The sequence below is a fragment of the Drosophila gunungcola genome, chromosome 3R (genome assembly GCF_025200985.1).
Source record: "Drosophila gunungcola strain Sukarami chromosome 3R, Dgunungcola_SK_2, whole genome shotgun sequence".
Classification (NCBI taxonomy): Eukaryota; Metazoa; Arthropoda; class Insecta; order Diptera; family Drosophilidae; genus Drosophila; species Drosophila gunungcola.
This window is the reverse complement of record NC_069139.1, coordinates 17,819,796-17,842,900: the sequence shown is the minus strand read 5'-3', so window position 1 is coordinate 17,842,900 and position 23,105 is coordinate 17,819,796. Positions and strand designations below refer to the sequence as shown.

Below are 23,105 nucleotides of genomic sequence, written 5' to 3'. Positions count from 1 at the left end.
ATTTGATTTTGTCCCGAGCTTAAGCTAACGGGCCACAGTATTTTGGCAGCCACGTTGAAAAGACGAGTCGGCATTTTTGGCCAACGGGGACCATTCCAAGTGGTAGACACACACATTTCCCACTTTCCCGGTGGCTGTAACTTTTCAATTTGCTCGCCCCGACTATTTACAATTTGGAGAAAACAAAACGAAACACGGGTGGAAAATATTTTGAGGCAACCAAACGAGCCTTGATATCCAGTTTCGGCTACCAATTCGAATTTTCGTGAGTTTTGGGGTTTCTTTTTCAGCACGACGTGCAACTATGTCTGACATTTAGATTTAAATTTAGTGGCTACTTAAAAGTCGGGGGCGTCTTAAGTGGATTTTCACCGTCTGAACGGAACGGTGCGATACGACAACGATTTTCAAATTGTCAATTAGTCTGCTGTCGGAGTAATAAAAGCATCGAATGTGAATCAAGCGCAAGCATAATGAAAATAATCCTCTCCTCCATTTTTGCCAACTCAATCGCACTGGCAATTATCCATTGTGCACGCGTCACGCTCCATAAAATTGAAATGAAATACTAAACTTTGGTCGTTATGACGCTGATTGCCATGAACTGCAAGTGCATACGAGGAATGGCACCGCGTGCTTCGTCCAAACCATAAACATAAGGCGGAAAAATGGAAAAAATGGCCAAGATGGAAACTTGGGGTGGACTTTGTTTCACTGGGCAGGACGAACTGACCTAATAAAGTTTGCCGCTTGCCTCTTGTCGCTGCCATAATTTTCGCTGTGAAATCAATTTTTCATTTTGAGGCAGCATGACGACGCCATTTTTCCACTCCCAGGACAATATATGCTGGGCAATTGTCATAGAGGACGTGGAAAGTGACTCCGGAGCAGACAGTGTAATGGTTTATATAATGCCGGCCAAAACTGAACAACAACATAACATAAATATGCTGCAAGTGGCTCGGAAAGAACAAAAGCCAGATGGTTTTGACTTTTATGACTCATACGCAACGATGCACAGAGTTCGCCAAAACAAAGTGCAGCAGACAAAAGAAAGTCCTTTGCCAAGTTGGCAACTGAGATTTGCTAGTCACAAAAAGCATTTTACTGAAGGATCCCAATCTGAATACGAAACTTGAATTTGTGACCTTAAAGACTTAACATTAAGTCCTTCATTAGTACAACATCCTGTCAATCTGAGATAGGTTAAATTTGTTTGTCAAAACTTTGAAAATTTTAAGCTGTATATCAATCTTTCCTTTAATATGTTAAATAAATTTCTTAGATAAAACCGTCCCACATTACCAAGTGCTATAACTTTAAAGTATAAATGGCTTTCAAGGTATTAATGGCATTCAGGTACCACTTAAAAAAAATTGTGGGTTTAATATTTCAGTTGTTGTTTTATATTAATTGGCTTAAAGAATGAACAATTCAAAGCTTATGTTGATTAATAAAAAATTAAAGATATAAACAATAATATGCGCTCGGGTTCCATTTTCGGTTCTTCCATTTTTAAAAACTGGTGCTGGGTAAGTCATAGCTCTTCTCGAAGTCATTATCCGACCATCCCTGAATTCCGTCCTTCATCTGGCTCTCGACATCCTCGTAGGCCACCGCCATTGATGCCACGGTGTGGAAAGGATTTCGCCTCTGGCGGGACTCCGTGATTATAGAGTCCACCTTCTCAAAGCGTCCCAGCAGGCTAAGCAGTTTTTTACGCGTTGCCTCGATCTTGTAGCTCACCATGTCGTCCGGAAGCAATTCTGGTTTCGGGGCTTGGGGTCGGAATTGGGGCATCTGCTTGGGCAGGGTGTAAAAAGGTCCCCTGCGAAGCGATTGACTCATGATTACTATGCAGTAACTTATAGAGAGTAGATTTGAGACGCTTAAAAGACACCAGCCGCTTGATTTTCCCTTTGACAAATGATGTCAATTAAGCTTGAGACTTAAAGGATAGTGTGCCCATTCTATGAGGAAATACCTATCCCTTTTATTAAAGACCTTATTTGGGTCAAAAAGAACAAGCTTGCCAACAAATCAATGTTTCTGCTCCCAACACTGTTTCCTGCAAAGTTTTTTATTCTTTTTAGTTATATTACAAATTGATCAAATGATAAATTATTATTATATTAATATTACTTTAAAATTAAATAGTTAATAGTTAATTAATTAGTTAGTATTTAATTTTAAATGCTCAGAATATCACAATCAGTTATGTCTTTTTTAAGCTGCTCACTTTTCTCAGTAGTCCTTAATTCGGCTTCATTGTTGATCAACTCGCTGTAGTTGTTTCGCAATCCTCTTGAACGCTTCTCTGATTTTCTCAATCAAATTGAATGCAGCTCGACGGCTTTAGCGCCAATTCGCACAAAAGATGCCAATGGCAGTATCTTAAGTCGTTTCGGGCGCCAAGAAAAGTGTTGGTTCAACTGACAGCTTACTCAAAATATGTCAATCAAATTCAGCTTTCTGTCTCTTCTTCACCACCACGGCTCAGGCAAATATAATGCCAAGAACTCAGATTTAGGACTAGAGTGAGGTGTCCCACCGACTAGACACTTTTCTGGCTATTTTGCATGCAAATTAAATGCGTATTAACAGCAGACAAGAACTTTAATACTGAGACGAACTTATGCAAAGCTCAAATGGGTTGATTCGCTAGTCAAAATACTTCAAAGCTCCTTGAGGCATTTACATAAGTAAATATTAAATATAAAATACTGAGCTAACGGGCTTTTTCACAGGCCATCAACGAGTTTAAAAAGTTATTGCACATTTTAATGGCTCTTTGAAGCAACTTGCTTAATGTTCAATACTTACAATTTAAAAATATATCCACAAAAGCTTTGGTTTTAATAAAACTTACACTTAAGCGGACTAAATGGTAAGCAAATTGTTAAAACTATTTTTATTAATTTTAAATATTAACGTAAGTAGGCCGATTATTCCTTTATTTCACTATAAAGGCCTTATGTAATTTGACATCGATTTAGACCCGATTGAATAAAATATTTGACTATCTCACCTCCGTTTCTATTTGTTTAATGAAATAGAATATGCAAATTTTAATTTTGCTCTTAATTAGAACAACAATTTTACCTCGTAATAATTCAATGGAAATCTGATAAAAAATTACAACACCCACACAGGCTAATGATAAATTTACAAAATGCCAAAACGGCGACATGTGGTGCCGCTCATCTTCCTTCCCCTCCGAATTCCGAACCCCGAATCCCGTATCCCCTGGAAAGTGGCAACTATCCCGCTGAGCAGCTGTGCTCGACCAAATTGAATATGTCAGATGAGAAAACAGGGGACCCAGACGGGTGTTTTTAATATAAATCATTGGCCAAATAGTTGCGTGCTCGCATTAGTGGGCCAAATACCTGGCTGCGGCGAACAAAAGTTTTTTCGCATTTTAAAGGAGAATTTATTTGCGAATTTCAGGCACGTCGTTCGAGGGCCGCCCGCAAAGTTGCGGCTAATCAATTTAAAGTTGCAGCCAAAGAGCAACGAACATGGACAGATGGATCCCAGACGCAGGCACATATGCATGCATAAATTTCCGAGAGGCCACATCAAAGTTCAGCTCCTTCTTTGTTTGCCACCGGCAACGTGACACGGCCGTTTGGAGTATAAATGTCTATTGTTGGCTGCTAATTGTTCGAGTTCCTGTCCAATGGGTCAAGTCGTGTGCGTCGTTCTACTGTTTAATTAAGGACACGTTGGTAGCATCACTTGACACGCGCTTGGTGTCATTAAATATTCCAAGCCATTGAGGACACAGATAGTATTTAACTGAAATTGTAGAAATTAACCCATAGTAAACATTATTAACTTATATTCATACAAAAAATAAAACTTTGAGTCCATGTTCTTTTAATTTAATTTTTTTTTTTTTTGAATAAACTTGTGGAAATTGTATATACAAACGTTTATTACTTTCATTGTACGAGATACAAAAAGCAAAGGTCTGCGATATTTTTAACAATAAATAAATACTTAGAGGTACTATTCAAACTTCATAAGCAGTACAAATGTAAATATTTTATTAATGGAGTGCTCAAAAGTATCCCTACATCTGGGAAGCGGCAATAAATGTTATGATAATTTCTAACAGTATCATTCCGCTGGTATAATCTTACAAGCCATATCTAATTTCGAAGGAGTCAGGATGCTTGCCATTAAGCAAAGCCCCAACCCAATGTCACCCCCGGCGTATGCGCGATATTAATAACAGGCCAACAATCCCGCACCTGCTGGGTACCGAAATTTACACACAAAAGCCATGTTAACTGAAGCAAATATTTCTGCATTTTGCTGGCAAAGTACTTAAAGCATTTATTACGCAGCTTTTCGTTTGCGATTTATGAGTTTTTAAGCATTCGCACAGAGCCCCCGGGCTCAGGCCATATATTTTAATATATATATGTATATATATATACATTTAAGCACTCTTTTAATTTTCGCTGTTAATTTCCCCCTATTTCAGACGATGCCAGACTGAGGCGCAATCATGCTACACTTAAGGCTATTCGATAGCTCGCTCTACTACACGCTGGCCTCCGCCTCGGAATCCTCGGGGGTGGCAGTTGCCTCCTCCACGGAAAGGTCGTTCAATGGCAGCGAAGAGGCGGTGGGCGGTGACGGTGGCGGTGGCACCTCGCCACCCACTGACGTGGCGGCAGTTAATCTGACATATTTTACACCTGCGATATCACACGTGATGCTGGCGCCAACAACGATAGCAGCAACAACAACTTCGGCCACAATGGTCCAGACGACAGCGGCGCCAAGTCACGACTTAGAATCGGGCGGCAACTCCACATCCAGCGACGCCGGCGAATTTGACAATTTAAATTCGTTCTACTTTTATGAGGTGGGTGATGCAAAACAGCGAGAATATTCGCAAACAAACTAATTTATTTATTGAAATCACAAGACCCAGCTGCACATTGCGATTTCGAGTTCTAAACATTTGAACAGTGGCACAATAAGTGGTACTTTGCCATACATTTTTAATGCCGATCATGATATTCAAGTATTTAAATTCAACCCACGTTTGTGGGGAGAGATAACATTCGTGTTTAGAAGTTAGGTCGCAACCCATTTAAATTCGAGTTAATATCATTTATTCAGTATAATTATTTCTTTTGTAGCAAATTATTAAAAAAAAATTGTTTGTTTTTTTTTATTTAATTTTTTATGAAATAAATATGTATTTATTAATTTTTCCAGAGACAGAAGAAATATATAAAATAAAGGAAAAACTGATTTTTGAACAAATGGACTGTGTTGTAATGAATGCTGCATCATTTCTAAAAAATATTTATTTTCACACTATGAGCCAGCTTACTTACTATTAAATCAACAACAAACAATTTTAATTTGATTTACTATTTTGAGGTGTGTGAGAAAAACAGAAAAAATAATGGCCACTTATCCATATTTTGTATTTTTGTATTCCGTTTAAAAGAGACAGCTGTAAGCTTTCAATTCCATTTAAGTCGACTCACTGCAGAAAATCGAACATTCTGTATGTTATGAACAAATTGCTACAAAAAAATAATTGTTTCCTATTTTAATATGCTATGAAAAATCCAATCGTTTATAGAAAACGCTTACCTCAGTGCATTTCTTTCACAGTTAAAAACTACCTTTTTTTTGCCAAAAGCTGCAGCACGAATTTTTTGTATCTGCTTGCTGAAATCAAACAAAGGATAACTGAGAAGAAAGGGTCACAAAGTCACAGCTGTCGAAGCTTGTTGCTTGATGGAACAATTTTCAATTTGCTACTGTTTTTCCTTTTCGTAAAGGAAAAGCAGCGAACTGAGCAAACTTCATTTCAAGATGACAATCCAGCCAACCAGCAGCGACAAACAATAAAACGCCAAATGTCATTTGGCAGCTGGAAATTAAGAAAATCCACGAAGAGGCAAAGTTTTTTGGCTGGGGCAAATGATTTGCATATTTGCAAGGGATGGGAAAGAACATTCTTTATCAATGAGGGGCAATCAATCAGAGAGCCCAGCAGATCGTGACAACAACTTCGATTAAACTAAACTTCCGTTCGTTTCTCTTTCGGCTGCCATAAAATGCACGCCATGAATGTAATGAAATTTTCATACGCCCCATCGTATAAATCACACCATTGTTGGAACGGAAGTAGCCCTCGACCGAGCCAATTTCCAGGCAGCCAACATCCAAGTTAAAACGCGCCAATCACTCAAAGAGTGTGCGTGCGTGTATGAGCGACATAAATTCGGGCTTATTTAAATGAGTCCTTTCCAGGACCACAAAAAAGAGGAGACAAAAACGCAGGCTGTGCTTTGGGTGCCGCCACACCATATGGCATTTTGTTTGACAAAGAGCGATGTCAAGGATTTGGTCTCCATGCCTGAGAAACCAATGTAACAATCATCTCATGGTGGCTTAGTCTTATTGATTTGATGTTCTTCATAGTTGGGTCTGGCAATAAAAAATATAATATTTATTTTTGGAGCTATGAAAAATACATTTGAATACACAAGTTTATTGAGTTTCCAAAGAAAACAAGCATTCAAATTATACAAATACTTTTGGAACCGTTTTCCAGTGTTAATGTTTGTTAGTAAAATTAAAATTTACTACATTATTTAACTGAAAATATCACACCATCTTTTTAACAGTTGACTCAACTTCTAATGGAAAATGTTTACAAATTTTTCCTTTCTTAAGGAGGGATAAGCGAACTTATATTAAAATCATGAAATAATATATTCTAAGTGATTTGGCCAATATATCATATTAAAAACCCATAAAAACCCTTATTAAAACATATAATTAAATCAATCCTTTTCAATAATTTTACCTTTACCCAAATTAAGACCCAAAAGTATTTATTGTTGGATTCTATTTCGTTATACCCCTGTTAACAAGCCTTTGACAACTAGCAGTAAATGAAAAATAAATAAGAAATATTTTACATGGGTCTGATAGACTTCAAAACGAGAGTTGCTTTTGGTAATCTGTCACACAGAAGGCGTCAAAAAAAAAGGAGATAAAAGCGATGGCAAAATGTTGGCATAAAAAGGTCGCTGAACTAGCAATATTTTCCCTAATGCCGTGAGAGTCCCGAATGTGTATGTGAATGCTGGACCCCAGGCATAAAGGGGTCTCATATGATTTGCAATTCAAATGGCTTAGTTGAGGATTTGGCCTGACCGGCGGTCATCCGTGGCACACTTGTGATTGGTTTTTCCATTGAAAATCCCATTAAATCCCCTGCTAACACTATTAAATCATGTTTAGGTTGCTAACTGAATTCGCCATCCTTGTTGATGTCTCACCTTAAAGATGAGGACTCGGACATTAAGACCGCTTGACACATATATGCCAATTACAACTGCATTGGGAGCTGAGAGCTGGAAGCCGGGAGGTTGTTCCAATGTCACAGTGTTGATGCTGATGTTGATGTTGACCATGGCCAACTGCGCACTGCTGTCCAATAAACGAGAAATCGGATCTGGGGGTATTAGACGACGCAAATAAACGGAATCGAACGAATTTTCCGACTGGAAGCGACTTTCCCTGAAAGAATCGACAACATTGCGCCATTCTATGTATGTTTGTTAGCCGGAGGAAACGATAGCATATTATGCAGCCGCACATTTTGTTTGGTCATTGAGGGAGATTCGTGCGCATGGGAGGAAAATATTACAGCTGCGAGTGGTCCTTGGCTTATCCTTCACACATCGCGTCCAAGCTTATTACTCCATAATTACATATGCTCTAATGAGACTTTCGCCATTTCAAGGCACCCACGTTCAGATTTTCCCAGTGCCACTCCATCTAATTTTAGCCCGGACCTCATGTGGTCGCTTGCTATAACGCATATATTAATGTTAGACATTTTAGCTACAACAATGGCGGGCCCTGGTGGGCTGGCTAATGTGGCCATCAAAGGCCAAAATTAATTGGCATTTTCTAGGGTGACAGAGCAAATATTTGAAAAAAGAAAAACACTGCCTGTTTGCATGCTGATAAAAGTCAAACAGCTGTCAATATAATAATAGTGGCTAGAATGGCCTTCACATATAGAGTGTGGGTGGGTGTAAAGAGGATGCCGAACCGGATATAATTTTAACTAGGAATGAGTGAACACAAAATATAGCTTGAATTTTATTTTAGCATATATGTTTTCTTCATATTTGGTGTTCTTCGAAAGTGATTTAATAGAATGAAAAATAACGTTACTTATTTTGCAATTATTTTTTAAATCTTGCCTTTATTTTGTGCACATTAAAGCATTTAAAATTTTTGCCTGCTAGCGAAATTTTCGCACCCACCGCAATTTCCTTTGCTTTGGCAAATATTATTCTGCGAAAATGCGTCGATTCCAAGAACTCATTAATCTAGCGTAAAAACGTGTCTTAAGCTTATTTGCCAAGGAAAATTTAGCATGTGCAGGGAGCGGAACGGCGAGACTTGACGCATGTGAAATATGGGACACATGTCCTTGTCTGCGCCTGGGTTCAGAACCTGTTTCTGAATCTGGAAGGTTAAACACTTAGTGGCCACAAAGCGGCATCATTAACCGACTGACTGAGCTGCAAGTGTGATTCCCCCATTTTCCCCACTACTTTTTTACCATTTTGCCGCTTTTTTAGCAATTTAATTTGCCTTTGTCGAGGGCTCTGGACAGTTTTTGCAAAATTACAGCACTAAGCGGCTTGAGAGAATAAATTTACCCAAGGACTGGAGCTCAACTGAGCTGCTTGTTTATGGTACCCGGCTTTGAGTGTTTGCCCAGCCCTCGAGCCAGTAAATAAACATATGTGCGAACTGCTTTTGGCCCCGAATTTGAGGTGTAATTACACTTGCCGAGCTTTAATGCAAATTAAAGCATAATTCCAGGCGCATGGCACTCGTGGTTGGGCTTAATTACACTCTGTTGACAAAACAAAATGCCCACAAGGCCATCAAGTGCTTGAGTGGCCAACGAGCTGGCCTCAAATGTGACCATGGGGACCGAACGGCGCTTACTTGGCTAAAAATGAGTTAACAACATTATTTGCCCATTGCCCAGCGTTACTGCGTTACTGACCACTGTGGCCGTTCAACATCAATTTTATTAAGGCTGCCAAGATGGCCGCAGGTCCTTGATGACTTCTGCCGCTTGCGGAATCCTTGGGCCCAGCCCATAAAACAAGTTTTGACAAGAGTTTTATCTGGCACGTCTCCTGTTAGTTGGATGTGTCATAGCGATTTATAAGGATTTGTTGCCACCAAGAATAGCCACTGACAGTTGCAGTGAAAAGAAACGAAGGAAATGTGTCAAAGAAGTAAGGAAAATATTAAGTGGAGTAGAGGACTTTGTTTACACGAGTCGTATTACATTTAAGAGTATTTTCTTCCGCAATATTAAAATTTAATGTCAGCTGAGCATATTTATTCATTTACTTTGACTATAATATAATCGTTTAATGGCCTTAAGCCATAAATCAAACAACGAAAACTTCAAAGTTTATTACAAGAACATGGGTATTAAAAAAAATATTCACTTTATTGGGACAAATTTTTGATAATAAAAACTAGTTGTTAATGTGTTCAATTGATTGCTTAAACATTTTTAAATAAAACCCTTAAAAAAAAGAAGAAAAATAGGTTTATCGTAAAAAGTCTTCATAGCTTTCTCTTAGTGAGCCATTTCCTGACCTCATTTCGATAAATTATGAGTCTTTCACTTGGCATTTAAAGTCAATGCACTTCCGCCACTTTAATCTTACCGTGATGAGGCCGCAGGATAGGTTTGTTGACATTTCAGCTTCGCTGATTTCTGGCAGCTCTTCGAGCGTTCACCGACTCCGAATTTCTCTGGCAGCAAATAGTTCAGAACTCAGGTTCAATCTCGAGTTCATTGGACCCACTTGCAATGGTGATTATATCCAAAAGACTGTTCAAATTCCCCAAAGTGTCACTTGACCAGCAAAATCAATAACCATCCTCAGCCAGCTAATTGTTATAATTTGCCTGCTCGGCTCCCAAGTCGCCGAGAATTTGAGCCGGCTCGTCGTTGGCTATAAACTTATGCGAAACAATGAAAGTGTTAATTTCACAAATATTTTCCAGAACACAGCAAGGGTGTAGGGATGGATGGATGAGGAGTTGACTTAATGAGTGTTCAAGTTAATTGTTGGTTTATTTGTCACGCTCGAACTTTGAACTCGGCGCAACAATTAAATGGGGAGTCTGCTCCAACAAGTTTTTTACAACCAGCTCCCCCAAAAAAGGGTTGAGTTTTATAGCCAAATATTAAAAAGCAAATCGATAAATTCTTGTGAAGGTTCGCCTTTAGCGATTCTTTGTGAAAGAGCGAAACGCATCTACATATGAGCTATATTTCCCGGGAAATATGCCAAAGGAGAACGAAAGAGCTGGAAATAATAGAAAAGCTTAAGAGCTTCACTTTCAGGAAAAGCACTCCAAACTGTTTGAAAGTTTTTATTACAGAGCATTTCGCATGCTTTTCATGAACCGTAAAAATCAAATAAAAATGTAAACTTCCTTTTAAGGCCTGGAAATCCTTTTTACTGTCCATAATCAATCTTTAAGCATGTCCTCTTAGGAGAGTTAACCGCTATAAATAACCACAGGACTAAAACGCCCAAGTCTGGCAAATCCAACGCCACGCCCCGGTCGTGTCTGCACATAATTTGTGAAATAAAATACTTGCGGCTGGGGCGAAAGCCCCAAATTGAAACCAAATTAAATTGCAATAAATCAACATGGCGTTAATAGCGTTCCAAACAACTGATAACCATTAAGTGGGCGTCGTCGTGGGAGATCGCCATCTCTGAAATCGAAGTAAACAACAGTGGGGAATCCTATCCCATCCACATGTGGGTTTTGCTTAGGTGCTCGCTGCTATTTGTGCTTCCTTTTTAACGTCTAATTGATTTGTTTTCCCCGCTGTGCCAAGGCGGTATTTTGGGAGCTTCATCTGATTCCCTCATTCACCCACCCGCCGGCATCGATTTCAAGCTGCTGTTTGCTTTCCATGACTCCCAGTCACAAGCATTTTTGCAATCAGCGAGGCGCAAACAAAAGCCGAGGGCCATTCCTGCTCCAGATTGTCAAATGCTGACAAATGTGTGTTTTATTATTGGTACAGTACAACTTCCATAAATCAATACGTATCTATAAAATCAAATTTAATTTATTATGAAATATCAAAAGAGTGAACTGAAATAAGAATTAAAAGCTCATATTTTTATATGTTTTTTATGTTTCAGTTGAAATATTAATGAGCGGACAGAGTTAAAAGCTGAAAATAAAAAAATTCACTATGTACATTTTTTTAAATTCAAGTTGAAAAACCAATTTATTTTACATTTTAAGTTTTGTATCATTTCAAGACAGAGCTCAAATTGCTTAACAAGTATTAAGTAATTCTTAAAAGTTTCCAAGACATAATAAACCCATTTTCTAGGTTACCATAAATTATAATACAATTTAAGCAATTATAAACCAAACTTTACACATTATAAGTAAAGTAATGACCACCTTTGACAGTTTCCAGTGAAAGGTAGCTTTACTTAGCCTAATTGTCTCATAAAAACTTGAGTTTTGGAATCTCAACTGTATTCGTGTTTTGCCAGGGGAATTGTACTCATAGGAAAACAAAAGTATACCCAAAACAATTTCACAAAAGAATCGGACAGACCCAGACCCGCATTCATCATAGCAGATAAGTGCACACATATCCTTGTGCCTTATTTCTCATTTTCCCACCCAAGTATTATAATCATACTCCGGAAGCCGACTTAATGACTGACATCAAGCGACATTTTGTGCAACAATAAGCTGCGGCGATAAGAACCAAAACAATGGGGCGTGGTTGTCTGTTGAGAGTATCACTTCCCCCGCACATTCAACAAAATAAAATGTAATTTCATTTTCATAAGCAGCAAAACGCCACTCACTTCTGTTGACAGACCGCAACACAAAAACCGTCGACATTCAGCATATATCTCAAAGTGGAAATGGAAAGTTCGGGTTTTCCCCCATGGAAAAGCCCGCAACTACATTTTCGCATCATTACAATTTGCATGCATAAGCAGCCAGAGCTGGTGCACACAATAAATTTTGCATAGCCCAAGTCAATTACAGCTTTACTGCTACCGCTTCTGCTGTGCGGTGGCTACACTGCGTATGAGCAATGCAAGGAGGTAACCCAAAAAAGCTACGGAAGTAATGCGAAACACACGACTGCATTTGGGCTACGACTACAAAAAAGCAACAAAATGGATGATGGGGTGGCACTTAAAAAACTGTAAAAAAAAACAGGAGCAGCGAAAAAAAGACGATTGTGTGAATTATGCAAATCGTAAAAGCGCTGAAATCCGCGCCTAAGGGACCAGATGACCCCCAGGCCAGATAATTGCAGAAGAATGTTTGGAGTTTTACGACACTAAGCTGCATGCTAAAGAGGAAAATCCCCGGAGCGGAGAACATTCATCTTCAGCTCCATCGCCAGCTGGTTTTGTGCAAGGGCGCGAAATGCGCTTAATGAGAGAATGCATGCAAAAGGCGACAAACCAACGTCGAAATTATGCTCAGTAAATACTTAAAGTGCGGCAGCGTCACAAAAAGTGTCAGCAGGAAGGGAGAAAGAAATAGAAAGAAAAAATTGAAAAGTTGAAGGGGGGAGATGGCTATATCCCCCGGCTGAGTCTGAGCTATTTACATAGCCTGGGACAAGTACAAGTAGGTCAACATCTCACAACGCACCAAAGTATGCAATGAATTGTGTGGGGCTTTAAACTAAATTAAATTAAATGACTTTGAAGGATGTTTATTAGCAGAGAAGACATTTTTTTTATTAAAATATAAATAATTTTTCCAGTATTTAATTTTGTATTGCTACTACCCTTGGGGAAGCCTAATCTCATTTTATTTACAATAATTTTAAAATTAAAAAAAATGTTTTTCTTTCTTAAAAAACTTTACTTTCTTAGAACATTTTTAAAATTTTGTGTTGAGATGTTATCCCAAAAGTAAGAACAAGGCCTTCCTGGTCAATTAAACGAATGACAAATAAATGTAGAACTTTGAAGTCTAGACATCATTAAAGCTTTGAAACCCCTTTATGTTTTGACCTCCATTGCGTTATTTAGGGCACACTAAATTTACTTGATCTGGGCTAAAGCGGTCCCCACCATAAAATCAAGTTTCAGTTGAAATTCACTTAAAAAATTCCAAGAATTTTTGCAGGTTTTTGCTTAAAATGTACTTGAGCGAGGGGTTGCATATGTCAGACGGTGGGCAGACACACCTATAGAAAAACACAATTTCTTTCGCCATCGCGAGGAAGACCGAAAAAGCCACATCAAAGGACGGGAAGTATACGCCAAAAAAGCTTCAAAGTGGCAAGACACGATGATGTTTGGGTGGTGTGCAATGAGGGGGCGGAGATCCGCTGGCGTTGCAGTCGATGGGCCACGTCATCTACGCAATTTCGATAAAATTGGCACAAACATCCCCCTTCCCACCCGACACTTTACGATTGGCTCTGTCATTCGCAAGTTGAAAGACGGCGTTGCCGAGAGATGCCAAACAGCTTCCGTGTGTTTACATCTTGTAATATTCCCTCAGCTTTATCGGGTGAAACCCCTACTAAAATTTGATTCAAAGCTTTATTTACATTTCCTTGTTTACGTTTTTATTTCTTAAAACTGAATTCTTTAGAAATTTCTATGTTAGCCTAAACAAATCATTATTAAGTGTAATTAATTAAAAGATACTCCAAAGTTAAAATTTACATTTGCATTTACAACATGCTAATTTATCAAACAAAAATTAGCATTATAAAGATTTTGTGTTTATTTTAATAACAGTAAGGCCATTGTCCAAAAATTAAAGAATTTAAATAAATAAAAATTGAAATTGAAAAAGAAAAGAAGACATAGTTTCTTTCTGTTTGCTTCACTCTAAGTAAAAACCATGAAAAACAACAAGGTATATAAATACTTACAAGTCAAACGCATTTGGTTTTTGGTTATTTAACATCATAAATCATCACAGACAATTTTCTTTAACTATTTGACATATAACTCGCTTCTATGGTACTTGCAGTCTTCACTAAAGCAGATCAGGAGGAAACTTCAAAGCAGGACTCTACCAAGGCGTGTAAAAGTCGCGTCCTGCTTCCGTTTTCTACGTGAGCACTGTCAAATGTGGCAATGTGTCCGTTCGGGTGTGTGTATGTGCATAAATGATTAAGTGCGTGCTTGCATTTGCTGGCACATCACGTATACGCCATGCATTTTTGCCTTTGGCACAAAGCACTTTATAAGGCCAGCTCCCACATACCTACACATATAGCAAGACATTTACTGTTGCATTTCATTCCCATTTCACATTGTATGACAAAGAACTTATTTTCAATGAAGAGTTTTCATTGTAATTATACATTACGCTCGAGTTTCCAATGAAGGTTCAAATTTCAAAGCACGGCGAATAACTTTCTTTGTATTGTATTAATACATTTTCTTGAAATAGCAGCAGCAAAAAAAATACAGTTAAGAAACTTAAAAATATTTTCCTTTCAATTGTCAAATCAATTTATAACATGTTTGAAGAGGTTTATACAGAAAGTTCTTCAACAAAAATAGAAGCAATGTACAAACCTATATTATATTACATTTACCACAATTTAGATTTAAATTAGAGGTAATTGCTTTACAAATAAACCAAATTGTATGTGGTTTACCCAACGAACAAGTTACACAAGCTGGTAATAAAGTCAGCACCAGCATCTTCCCCATACCAGTGCTCTCTAACTTTATGTGGGAGTTCCTCAACAACAACAGCCGCAGCAATTTGCATAACAGAACATGGCAACACTTTTCATTTACACACCAAATTACTTGACTTGGCACCTCCGACAACGAGTAAAGCCCAAGGAAATCAGGTCTTACTTTAAATGGAATCAAAGCCAGCCGCCAAGTGCGCTCAAGCCACATATAGAATATGTAGGATACAAACGTTCACAACGGTGTGAAAAAGCGGAAAAATAACAAAAAGGAACAAATCTGTAAGCTGCAGAAGCAACAAAATCAGAAATAACAACTCTGGCGACTAGTTCTTGGTCGAAAGTCCTCTGGACTGTGGACTGCGGACTCCGAAAGGACTTGACTGCCTGCCAGGCAGTGGCCTTCCACGTCAGACAGTCGACCGACTTTGCCAACTTGTCCGATCTGCTTCCTCGTGAAGCTGGTGCATTTCCGGCCGCCTACCCCTCTCGTCGCTCCTTTGACAAGTGCCAGTTGTGGAATTTTAAATTAAGAAAAAGTTTACTTAGCTCTCGATAGGTCTTTTGCTGGTCCTTTTGGTCTTTATCGGCCCTCGGAGCTTGTCTTTTCGTTAATCGCTAGGTGAAGCTGTCATTGGTTAAATAAAAGTTAATTAAATTCACAGAATTCCTGCGGCGGTAGGGGGGGAAATGGCATTTGGTGTAGTCCCAGTTTGAGTTAAAGCCGATACATCAACAGTACACACTTACATTTTAGTTTGTCTTCTGCTTCTTTGCTTTTCGACTAGCTTTAAACAAATGTTGGTTTCAACTTTGTAGTCGAAAGTTTCTATTTTGCTTAGTCTTTTTGGGTGGCTTTCGCCGGGGAATTTCATCCAAAGTTGGACAACAGGCTTCTAATGATGTCTATGGGCATTAGGTGAGTTGCTCTTTTAGCTAAAAAGTTTTTCGCACTGGAAAAGTTCCCTACTAATTTAAAAGTACATTGTTACATAATTTTAACGTCTTCATTTAATTGGGTAAAAACTGTATCACCCAAAACCACTTGCACTTATTTAAATTTGAATTAAGGCAAATCTTCAAATCCTGAAAAATCTCCTATAACAAATTGTTATATTGCGCTCCCAACTCGTCTTAAAGTCAAAGAAATCGTACCGTTTTGAAGTGCAACCGAAATAACTATTGTGACGGCTGTCTTAAATGTATAAACAAAAACCAAAAACATAATAGTTCACCGTGAGTCCGTCAGACAAAGACCAATCTATGACAAAACCCAAATCAAGTTGTCTGCGGGAGCATATCAAAGCGCTTACTTAGTGACTGACAGGCAGTGTCTAGTTAAAATCTGGCTTCACTTTCGACGCCCAGTTGGCTGTCAACTTATCTGCTGACCACACAAATAAAACGATTTGGCATGGCTACTTAATGCCCTGTCCACCAGCTCATTTGCCAGACGATGGCGATAACCAGACAAGGATACTATAGATATTATAAAGTGGGGGACTGCAGGACATGTGTCTGATGCTTATGTGTTAATTATCGCCGGGCCCAAGGGAACCCAACTCAAGCGGTAAATGGCTGGGAAAAATATTCAAATTTATGCCTGACTTGACTTTTGGTACGTATCGCAAATGCCTATGTTGTTTATGCAAATTGCCCGGCATTCACACACACAAAATATACACATACACATTCAGGGGCATGTTGGCCATAACTTCCGCCAACCGCAGCAGATTCTCCGCCTGGGGGCAGAGTGTAATTTGTTTTGCATAGTTTTAGGCGCGTGCTTGTATTTATTGTTTGTCTGTTTGCCTCTTGCTAACATTATTGCACATAACAAAATAAATTTGGAAAAACACGAATAAGGTTTATTTTAGTTTTTTTAGTTTTTAAGATAATATAAACAATAATTTGTTAATATTCCGTTACCACTTCCAAAAGTATTTGTGATTTGGAAACTTGGAAACTAAGCTTATATTTATTGGATACATGAATTCATGTTTTTAAACAGGTAAATATAACATTGAATAGTCGTACTTTTAGAAACCAAACTATTCTCGAGTGCAAGCAATTTAAAAAAAGCTTTTAAGCTTTTTTTTCTTTTATCAATCCGTCACCGTTCACCATTTTCTCAGTGTAATACAACCTTGCCTTTGTTTTCCTTTTGTCTGGCCATCAGGTCTGTCTTTTCCTGCTCCGGCTGTTATTTTTGGTCTACACTTAATTCGTCCTGTGCTGAGGTTATCTAAACATCAGTCCATTTCAACTCATATTTATGTTTGGTCTTTTAATTTATTTATACACTGGACACATTTGCATTGCAACAACAGTCCACTAGCCTATCTATATGTTTCTTTTATGGCCATCTTTGGACCAACTATCTTAATTTATTTTCGACTCATTTGATTAATGGATTTCGTTGACCCAAAAATTTACGAGTCACTAGCTTAGCAATTTGAGGCTTTGCCCTAGGTTCTTTTTTGTTTTTTTTTTTTGCCAAAAATTTATCGACTCGTTTAGTAGGTCAGTTGTCAGTGGGGAAAAGAAAATTTCAGAGACTCATTCTACTAATCTGTCATTAGCCCTAGAAAATTCCATTTGGCTTAAAACGAGTTATCCATTAGATAGTTAAGAATAAATTCAGAAACCAGTTAAACATCCATTATGTCAGCCAGTTGGTCCTTATTAGCTCTCCGCTGCACGTTGTCATAACTGACCACAATTATGTTGGCAAATCTGTGGTCATTTTTCATATTTCCATTCCACGCACCCGAATTACCACTCAACAGTTTGTCAACAGCGTTGTACTCACTGCTCGTTTCGGCCGTAATGCCGGGCTTTTATTATTTTCAATTTGTGTCAACATCAACGCCAAATATGCACGGACAGGGGGGGATGATTTAGGCCAGCTGATGACAAAATGTTTGGCCATTAGGAGAATTAAAGCGCAGTCTTTTGACGTCGACCTCCATGTGACTTGGGTGGCTTTGGTTATAGGAAAGTTCATAAGCCGGCAGCGACTAACCATTGTGGCTGAAAAGCCACACGAACCACTATAAAAACCATGATTGATGTGCTCGGCTTGACCCAAATGCATGTTTTTATGCCAAAATAATACGCTCTCATATCCTACCAGCTCAAGTATCCTTCTCGTCTCCGCATACGTATATATATGAATTTTTATCGCTGGACGAGTGTCCGTGCGACTGGACAACTCGACAACATGCTTCAGCTTGGCCGAGTTCGTTGACGTGGTTGCTAAAGTTTGTGCTAATGCTTATTATCTGACCGTTTGCCGGCTCAGCACGCTGCGTATACGTAATATGGAATTTAATTTTACTTTATGCAACTTCTACGGAGCCAGAGCACTCAAGCACAATGTAATCGCTATTAATGAATGCCCTGAAAAGTGCGAAAGAAAAGAAAACAAACAAGCAACCAAACAAAACACATTTCCACGCAGACTAGCACAACGCCACACAAACACACACTAAAAAACCCAGATGTAACTACATACATAAAAACTTAAGCCAACAAAGAAACAACAAGTCAACAATGGTGGCCGAGTGCCATGTGCTTCGCGTCCTTAGCTCAGTTGCCTTTTAAATATGAGCTACGAAAATAAAAGTTGATTAAGCTTATGGCAAAAGTATGGCAGACACTTTAGCAGCCTATAAAAAAGGAATAGCTATTGTCTTAGCCGTATTCAATATTAAATGGATTTCACTAATCAAACAAATCAAACTAAGGAAAAATATAAACATTTGTGAAATAAATAACAAATATACATCACATAAATATTTTTGCTGTTGGTTTTGCCTTAGTTGTAAAATTTATTACTTATCTAGATCTGATATTTATGTTATTATTTTAAAAGGGTAAGAACATTTCGGTTTTATTTTTGAAAAGAGTTCGGATAGTGAAAAATACTTATGATATTACAATTGCGAAAGCCTGGCTTATTGTCTACATTTATTTTTTCGGTTATATTCAGAGCATAGCCTTCTCGTCTCTTGGGATAACTTTAAATACAATACAATTAGCCACCTTCTCTAAATCCAATTGAGGGCGCAGAGCATACCATACATTTCTGGGTGGGACTTCCGCGAGCTTGGCTGTAAATACTGATTTATAAGCGCTGCTGCCCTTGTCTGGTACAACTGCAACATTAAGGAAGGGGCCGGAAGAAGTCCCATTCTTGCGAAATGAAATTAATTTCCCATTGCCTTTGTTTGTGGCCACCCATTTGTCTCAGTTGCTGCATTTTACGATCCGCAGGCAGTGGTTGAAATTTGTCAGCACGGGCGATTTAGTGGGATTAAAGCCACGAGCCCCAAAGCCGCACAAAGTGCACTTAAAGTCGCTAAGAGTTGCGGGTTAACGGATGGGGGGTTAAGGGTTAAGGCGAACGGATGCCATCATTTCGCAGTGCCTGGCTCTCGAGTGCCAAGTGGCTGCTATTGTTATGGCTGTCCCACTTAATAATCAGACATAATAGTTTGCGGCAGATAAAGTTGGTCCGTTGCAACAGGTGCTCGGCAAGAATTGCCATTTAATGTGGATTTACGGTTGTTGTGGCGCGTCGAAATCCCCTTCCTTATCCTATTTGCGGTCTTATCCTTTTTCTTGTGCCTTTGGCTTATGCGTTCAACTCTTTTCCTTTGGTTGAAATTAAATTTCGCACTTTTAATGTTCTCGCAGCAAAAAAGCAATTTCCTCGCGGTGCAAAGCCAAATTGAAAAAAGCATAATGACTTGCCAAAAAAGGGCAAGCCACACAGACACACACGTACAAATGGGAGAAAAGTAAGCAAAAAGGGGCACCCAGAAATGGTCGATCATTAAAAAAGGCTTACAATGTGCCATTTATTACATTTTTATAGCGCCCACAGCATGGGACATAATAAAATCTAAATCTGACTAAAAAATCTGACAAAAATAATGTTGTGTAAAATGAATGCTGGCATTTATTACTCTTATTGTATTATCTACTCGTCAATATGCTAAAGGAAATATTTTTTTCATTTTATTTCAGTTTTTCCGATAAATCGATTTTTTAGTACTTCAATTCGATTTTTCTGTTCATTTTTGGGTAACCAATTTAAAGTCTTTTCATAAAATTTCGGGGATATTATGAATAAAATTCTTTCCCAGTCCCTTAGATCGGAAATGAAGACGGTCAAGTAACCAAAATCAAATATTTGCCATCACTTCTAAAAAAAATAACGTGCGAAAAATTTCACTTAGAAATGGTGTCTAATAAAAATAAGAGCAAAGCCAACATCAAATGGGAAAAAGTTTTTGCAACGCTTGAAATGTTCCGACCGCCTTAACTTTGCTTCAAGCGCGAATATACTTTCCCGAAAGTCATGCTAGAAAATTGCACTTGAGCTGTCGAACACAAACACCTCAGGACACCAAGCCGATGAAGGCTTTAAGGAAACTCGCCAAGTCACTATCTGGTAAAACATCAAAATCAAAGTCTGGCGAAGGAATGCGAAAATGTTTACTGCTAACAAATGAAGGCAGCCACATTTAATAATAAACGCGACACCGGCGAACAATGAAAAACGGGGCAGACAGGATGTGCAAAAAATGAGTAAAAATAGCCGTTTGCTCATTTGTTGATTTATGCGCCAATTTGCGCAACATGATGGACTGGCAGACAGCAAAACGGTCTAAGGTTCCCAGCGCCAAAAAGTCTCCGAAACGAAAAATGTATCTGTCCCTTCCTTTTTTTCTGTATATATATATATATATATACAACTCGCACTTAGGCCGAAAAAAAAAACCGAAAAAGTGAATACTGCAAGTATGGGCGGCAAAAAGTTGTAGCATAGCATAAGGTGGGGCGTCTTCAGTCTGAGCGCAGCGCCAAGGACGAAGCCTGTCAAGATTTCAACTTTTTTCGGGACAAGTTTACTTTGCTTGCCCTTAAGGCAAGTCCACATCAGCATCGGTGTTGGCGTCAGACTGCAAGACCCCGAGGCCATAATTCAAACTTACCTTCAATAGATGTGAGACTTGGGAGACGCGTTAGAAGAAAATTTAATTTGTTAGAAAATAAAGATGCGGTGTAGTTTATTAGTGTTATTAAAAAGTCTGAAGAATGTCTCACTTTGTTCAGGAAAAAGTGCCACAACTATTTATTGTCACGGTTACACGGTTACTGGCTTTCGCCAGAATTATGAAAATGTTATATTCAAAATTAAAACAGAAATGTGTTTAAGAAAGGTTTTAGAATGAATTGATTGATTGTATACAAAGCAAGGTAGTTTTTAAACAAAATATCTAAGAAATGCCCCATTTAATCACTCCTCGTTATTAGTTTGGAATGCTAAACCAAAGAACACTTTTTTAAGCGTTTATGTTTTAGAGAATTATCTTGAAAATTTGTACATTTTATTGTTTAAATACAGTTGAAATTTGTGGTACCGTTTTTAAGAATAAAATAAAAATATTTCTGGGAGTGCAGTTCCTCCATCCTGGCAGCAATTTCCTGCTGGAAAAACGCTGGCTGTCTGTCTTTCACCAAGGCAGTGTGTGGGTGAGAGGCCACGGGTGCTTGTGTGCGTAGGTTGCCGTGTTGCCCTAGTCCTGTTAGTAGCAAACTTGAAGAAGAAGCAAACTTCCGTTGGCACATCCTGCCCGCTGCTCCGGCCACCGTAAATTCATAGCTCTATCATTTTTATGGCTATTTAAAGGGCCATAAACAACGTGAGTGTGAGTGTGTGTGTGCTTAGGGAGAATTAAATTGAGTTTTATGCGTGATTTCCGTCTTTAACACTTTGTTGACAATGATTTTGATAGGCGTTTAATGAAATGTGACCAAAACTCTGATTCTTTTGCAGACCGAGCAGTTTGCGGTGCTGTGGATCCTGTTCACCATAATCGTCGTGGGAAACTCGGCGGTGCTCTTCGTGATGTTCATCAACAAGAATCGGAAATCGCGGATGAACTACTTTATTAAACAGCTGGCTTTGGCAGGTCATTTTGGCGATGGACTTCTCCTCTTCCCTGATTTCCAATTCCCAGTCCATTATTTTCAGATCTGTTCGTGGGACTGCTCAACGTGCTGACGGACATTATATGGCGCATCACGATTTCGTGGCGGGCGGGCAACCTGGCCTGCAAGGTCATCCGCTTCTCGCAGGTGTGCGTCACATACTCGTCCACCTACGTGCTGGTAGCCATGAGCATCGACAGATACGATGCCATCACACACCCGATGAACTTCTCAAAGTCGTGTAAGTTAAGTCGTCGAGTGAAAAGTTTTCTAATTGCCAAATGTTGTTAGCCAAAGCGCTGTTTGTGGTTTCTTTCGGATTAAGACTTGCTGCAATTTTTTTAAATTGAGTTTTACTTTTAAGTTGATTTTATGATTTTATGATGATAACAATGGAAATACCAATAACATATTTAATTCATGTAAATATGTTATAATGAAAAACAAACATGAGAGCGATTTTATTTTAGCTTTCTTTAATTTTTATAGTTGTTTATTATCACTAATTGAGTTAAATAAAAATGAAGGTGTAGGTATTATAAAATGGAAACTTATCTGTATATTTTATAGGGAAAAGAGCGCGTCATCTGGTGGCCGGCGCGTGGCTCATCTCTGCATTATTTTCGCTACCTATCCTGGTGTTGTACGAGGAGAAGCTCATCCAGGGACATCCGCAGTGCTGGATTGAGCTGGGTTCACCAATAGCCTGGCAGGTGTACATGAGTCTGGTATCGGCCACTCTGTTTGCGGTTCCGGCGTTGATCATCTCCGCATGCTATGCAATCATAGTTAAGACGATTTGGGCCAAGGGATCTATATTCGTTCCAACAGGTACGATTAATTCATTTAAATCTAACTCAAGAAAAGAAAACATACTGAATTCTTAAATACGTTATGAATTTTTTTAATTGATTAATCTTCAGAGCGTGCTGGATTTGGAGCCGCACCGGCAAGGCGTGCAAGTTCAAGGGGCATCATTCCACGGGCCAAGGTCAAAACGGTCAAGATGACACTTACCATCGTGTTTGTGTTCATCATCTGCTGGTCACCCTACATCATCTTTGATCTGCTGCAGGTCTTTGGCCAGATTCCGCACTCGCAAACCAACATAGCCATCGCCACATTCATCCAGAGTCTGGCACCATTGAATTCGGCAGCCAATCCCCTCATATACTGCCTCTTTTCCTCGCAGGTCTTTCGCACACTAAGGTAAGTCAAGTTCTTTTTTAATATACAGTCCAATTTTTCAGAGATTCAAAAATCAACTTAAAGCTTTATAAACTCTTTGATTGGGATTTTACTG

At 38.7% G+C, this 23,105-nt stretch overlaps 2 protein-coding genes across 3 annotated transcripts in view; one reads left to right on the top strand and one right to left on the bottom strand.

Moving 5' to 3' along the window:
- LOC128266321 (cardioacceleratory peptide receptor) overlaps positions 1-23,105 on the top strand; it is a 36,355-nt gene that overhangs the window by 11,513 nt on the left and 1,737 nt on the right. The window contains exons 2-6 of one of the 2 annotated variants that reach the window (XM_053002765.1): positions 4,496-4,882; positions 21,648-21,783; positions 21,846-22,043; positions 22,373-22,633; positions 22,726-23,011. In XM_053002765.1, coding sequence (XP_052858725.1) covers positions 4,520-4,882; positions 21,648-21,783; positions 21,846-22,043; positions 22,373-22,633; positions 22,726-23,011 — 1,244 coding nt within the window. In that variant the 5' untranslated portion in view covers positions 4,496-4,519. Of the gene's footprint in view, positions 1-4,495; positions 4,883-21,647; positions 21,784-21,845; positions 22,044-22,372; positions 22,634-22,725; positions 23,012-23,105 lie in introns of those variants that run through there. The other variant, XM_053002766.1, reaches the window with a different exon arrangement.
- On the bottom strand, positions 1,408-1,922 carry LOC128266322 (uncharacterized). Its single transcript, XM_053002767.1, has one exon. It carries the CDS (start codon positions 1,846-1,848, stop codon positions 1,516-1,518), a length of 333 nt encoding a protein of 110 aa, XP_052858727.1. The 5' UTR covers positions 1,849-1,922; the 3' UTR covers positions 1,408-1,515.

Excerpts from the sequence above, each read along its gene's own strand:
- LOC128266322 (XM_053002767.1), bottom strand. The coding sequence starts at position 1,848 with ATGAGTCAATCGCTTCGCAGGGGACCTTTTTACACCCTGCCCAAGCAG.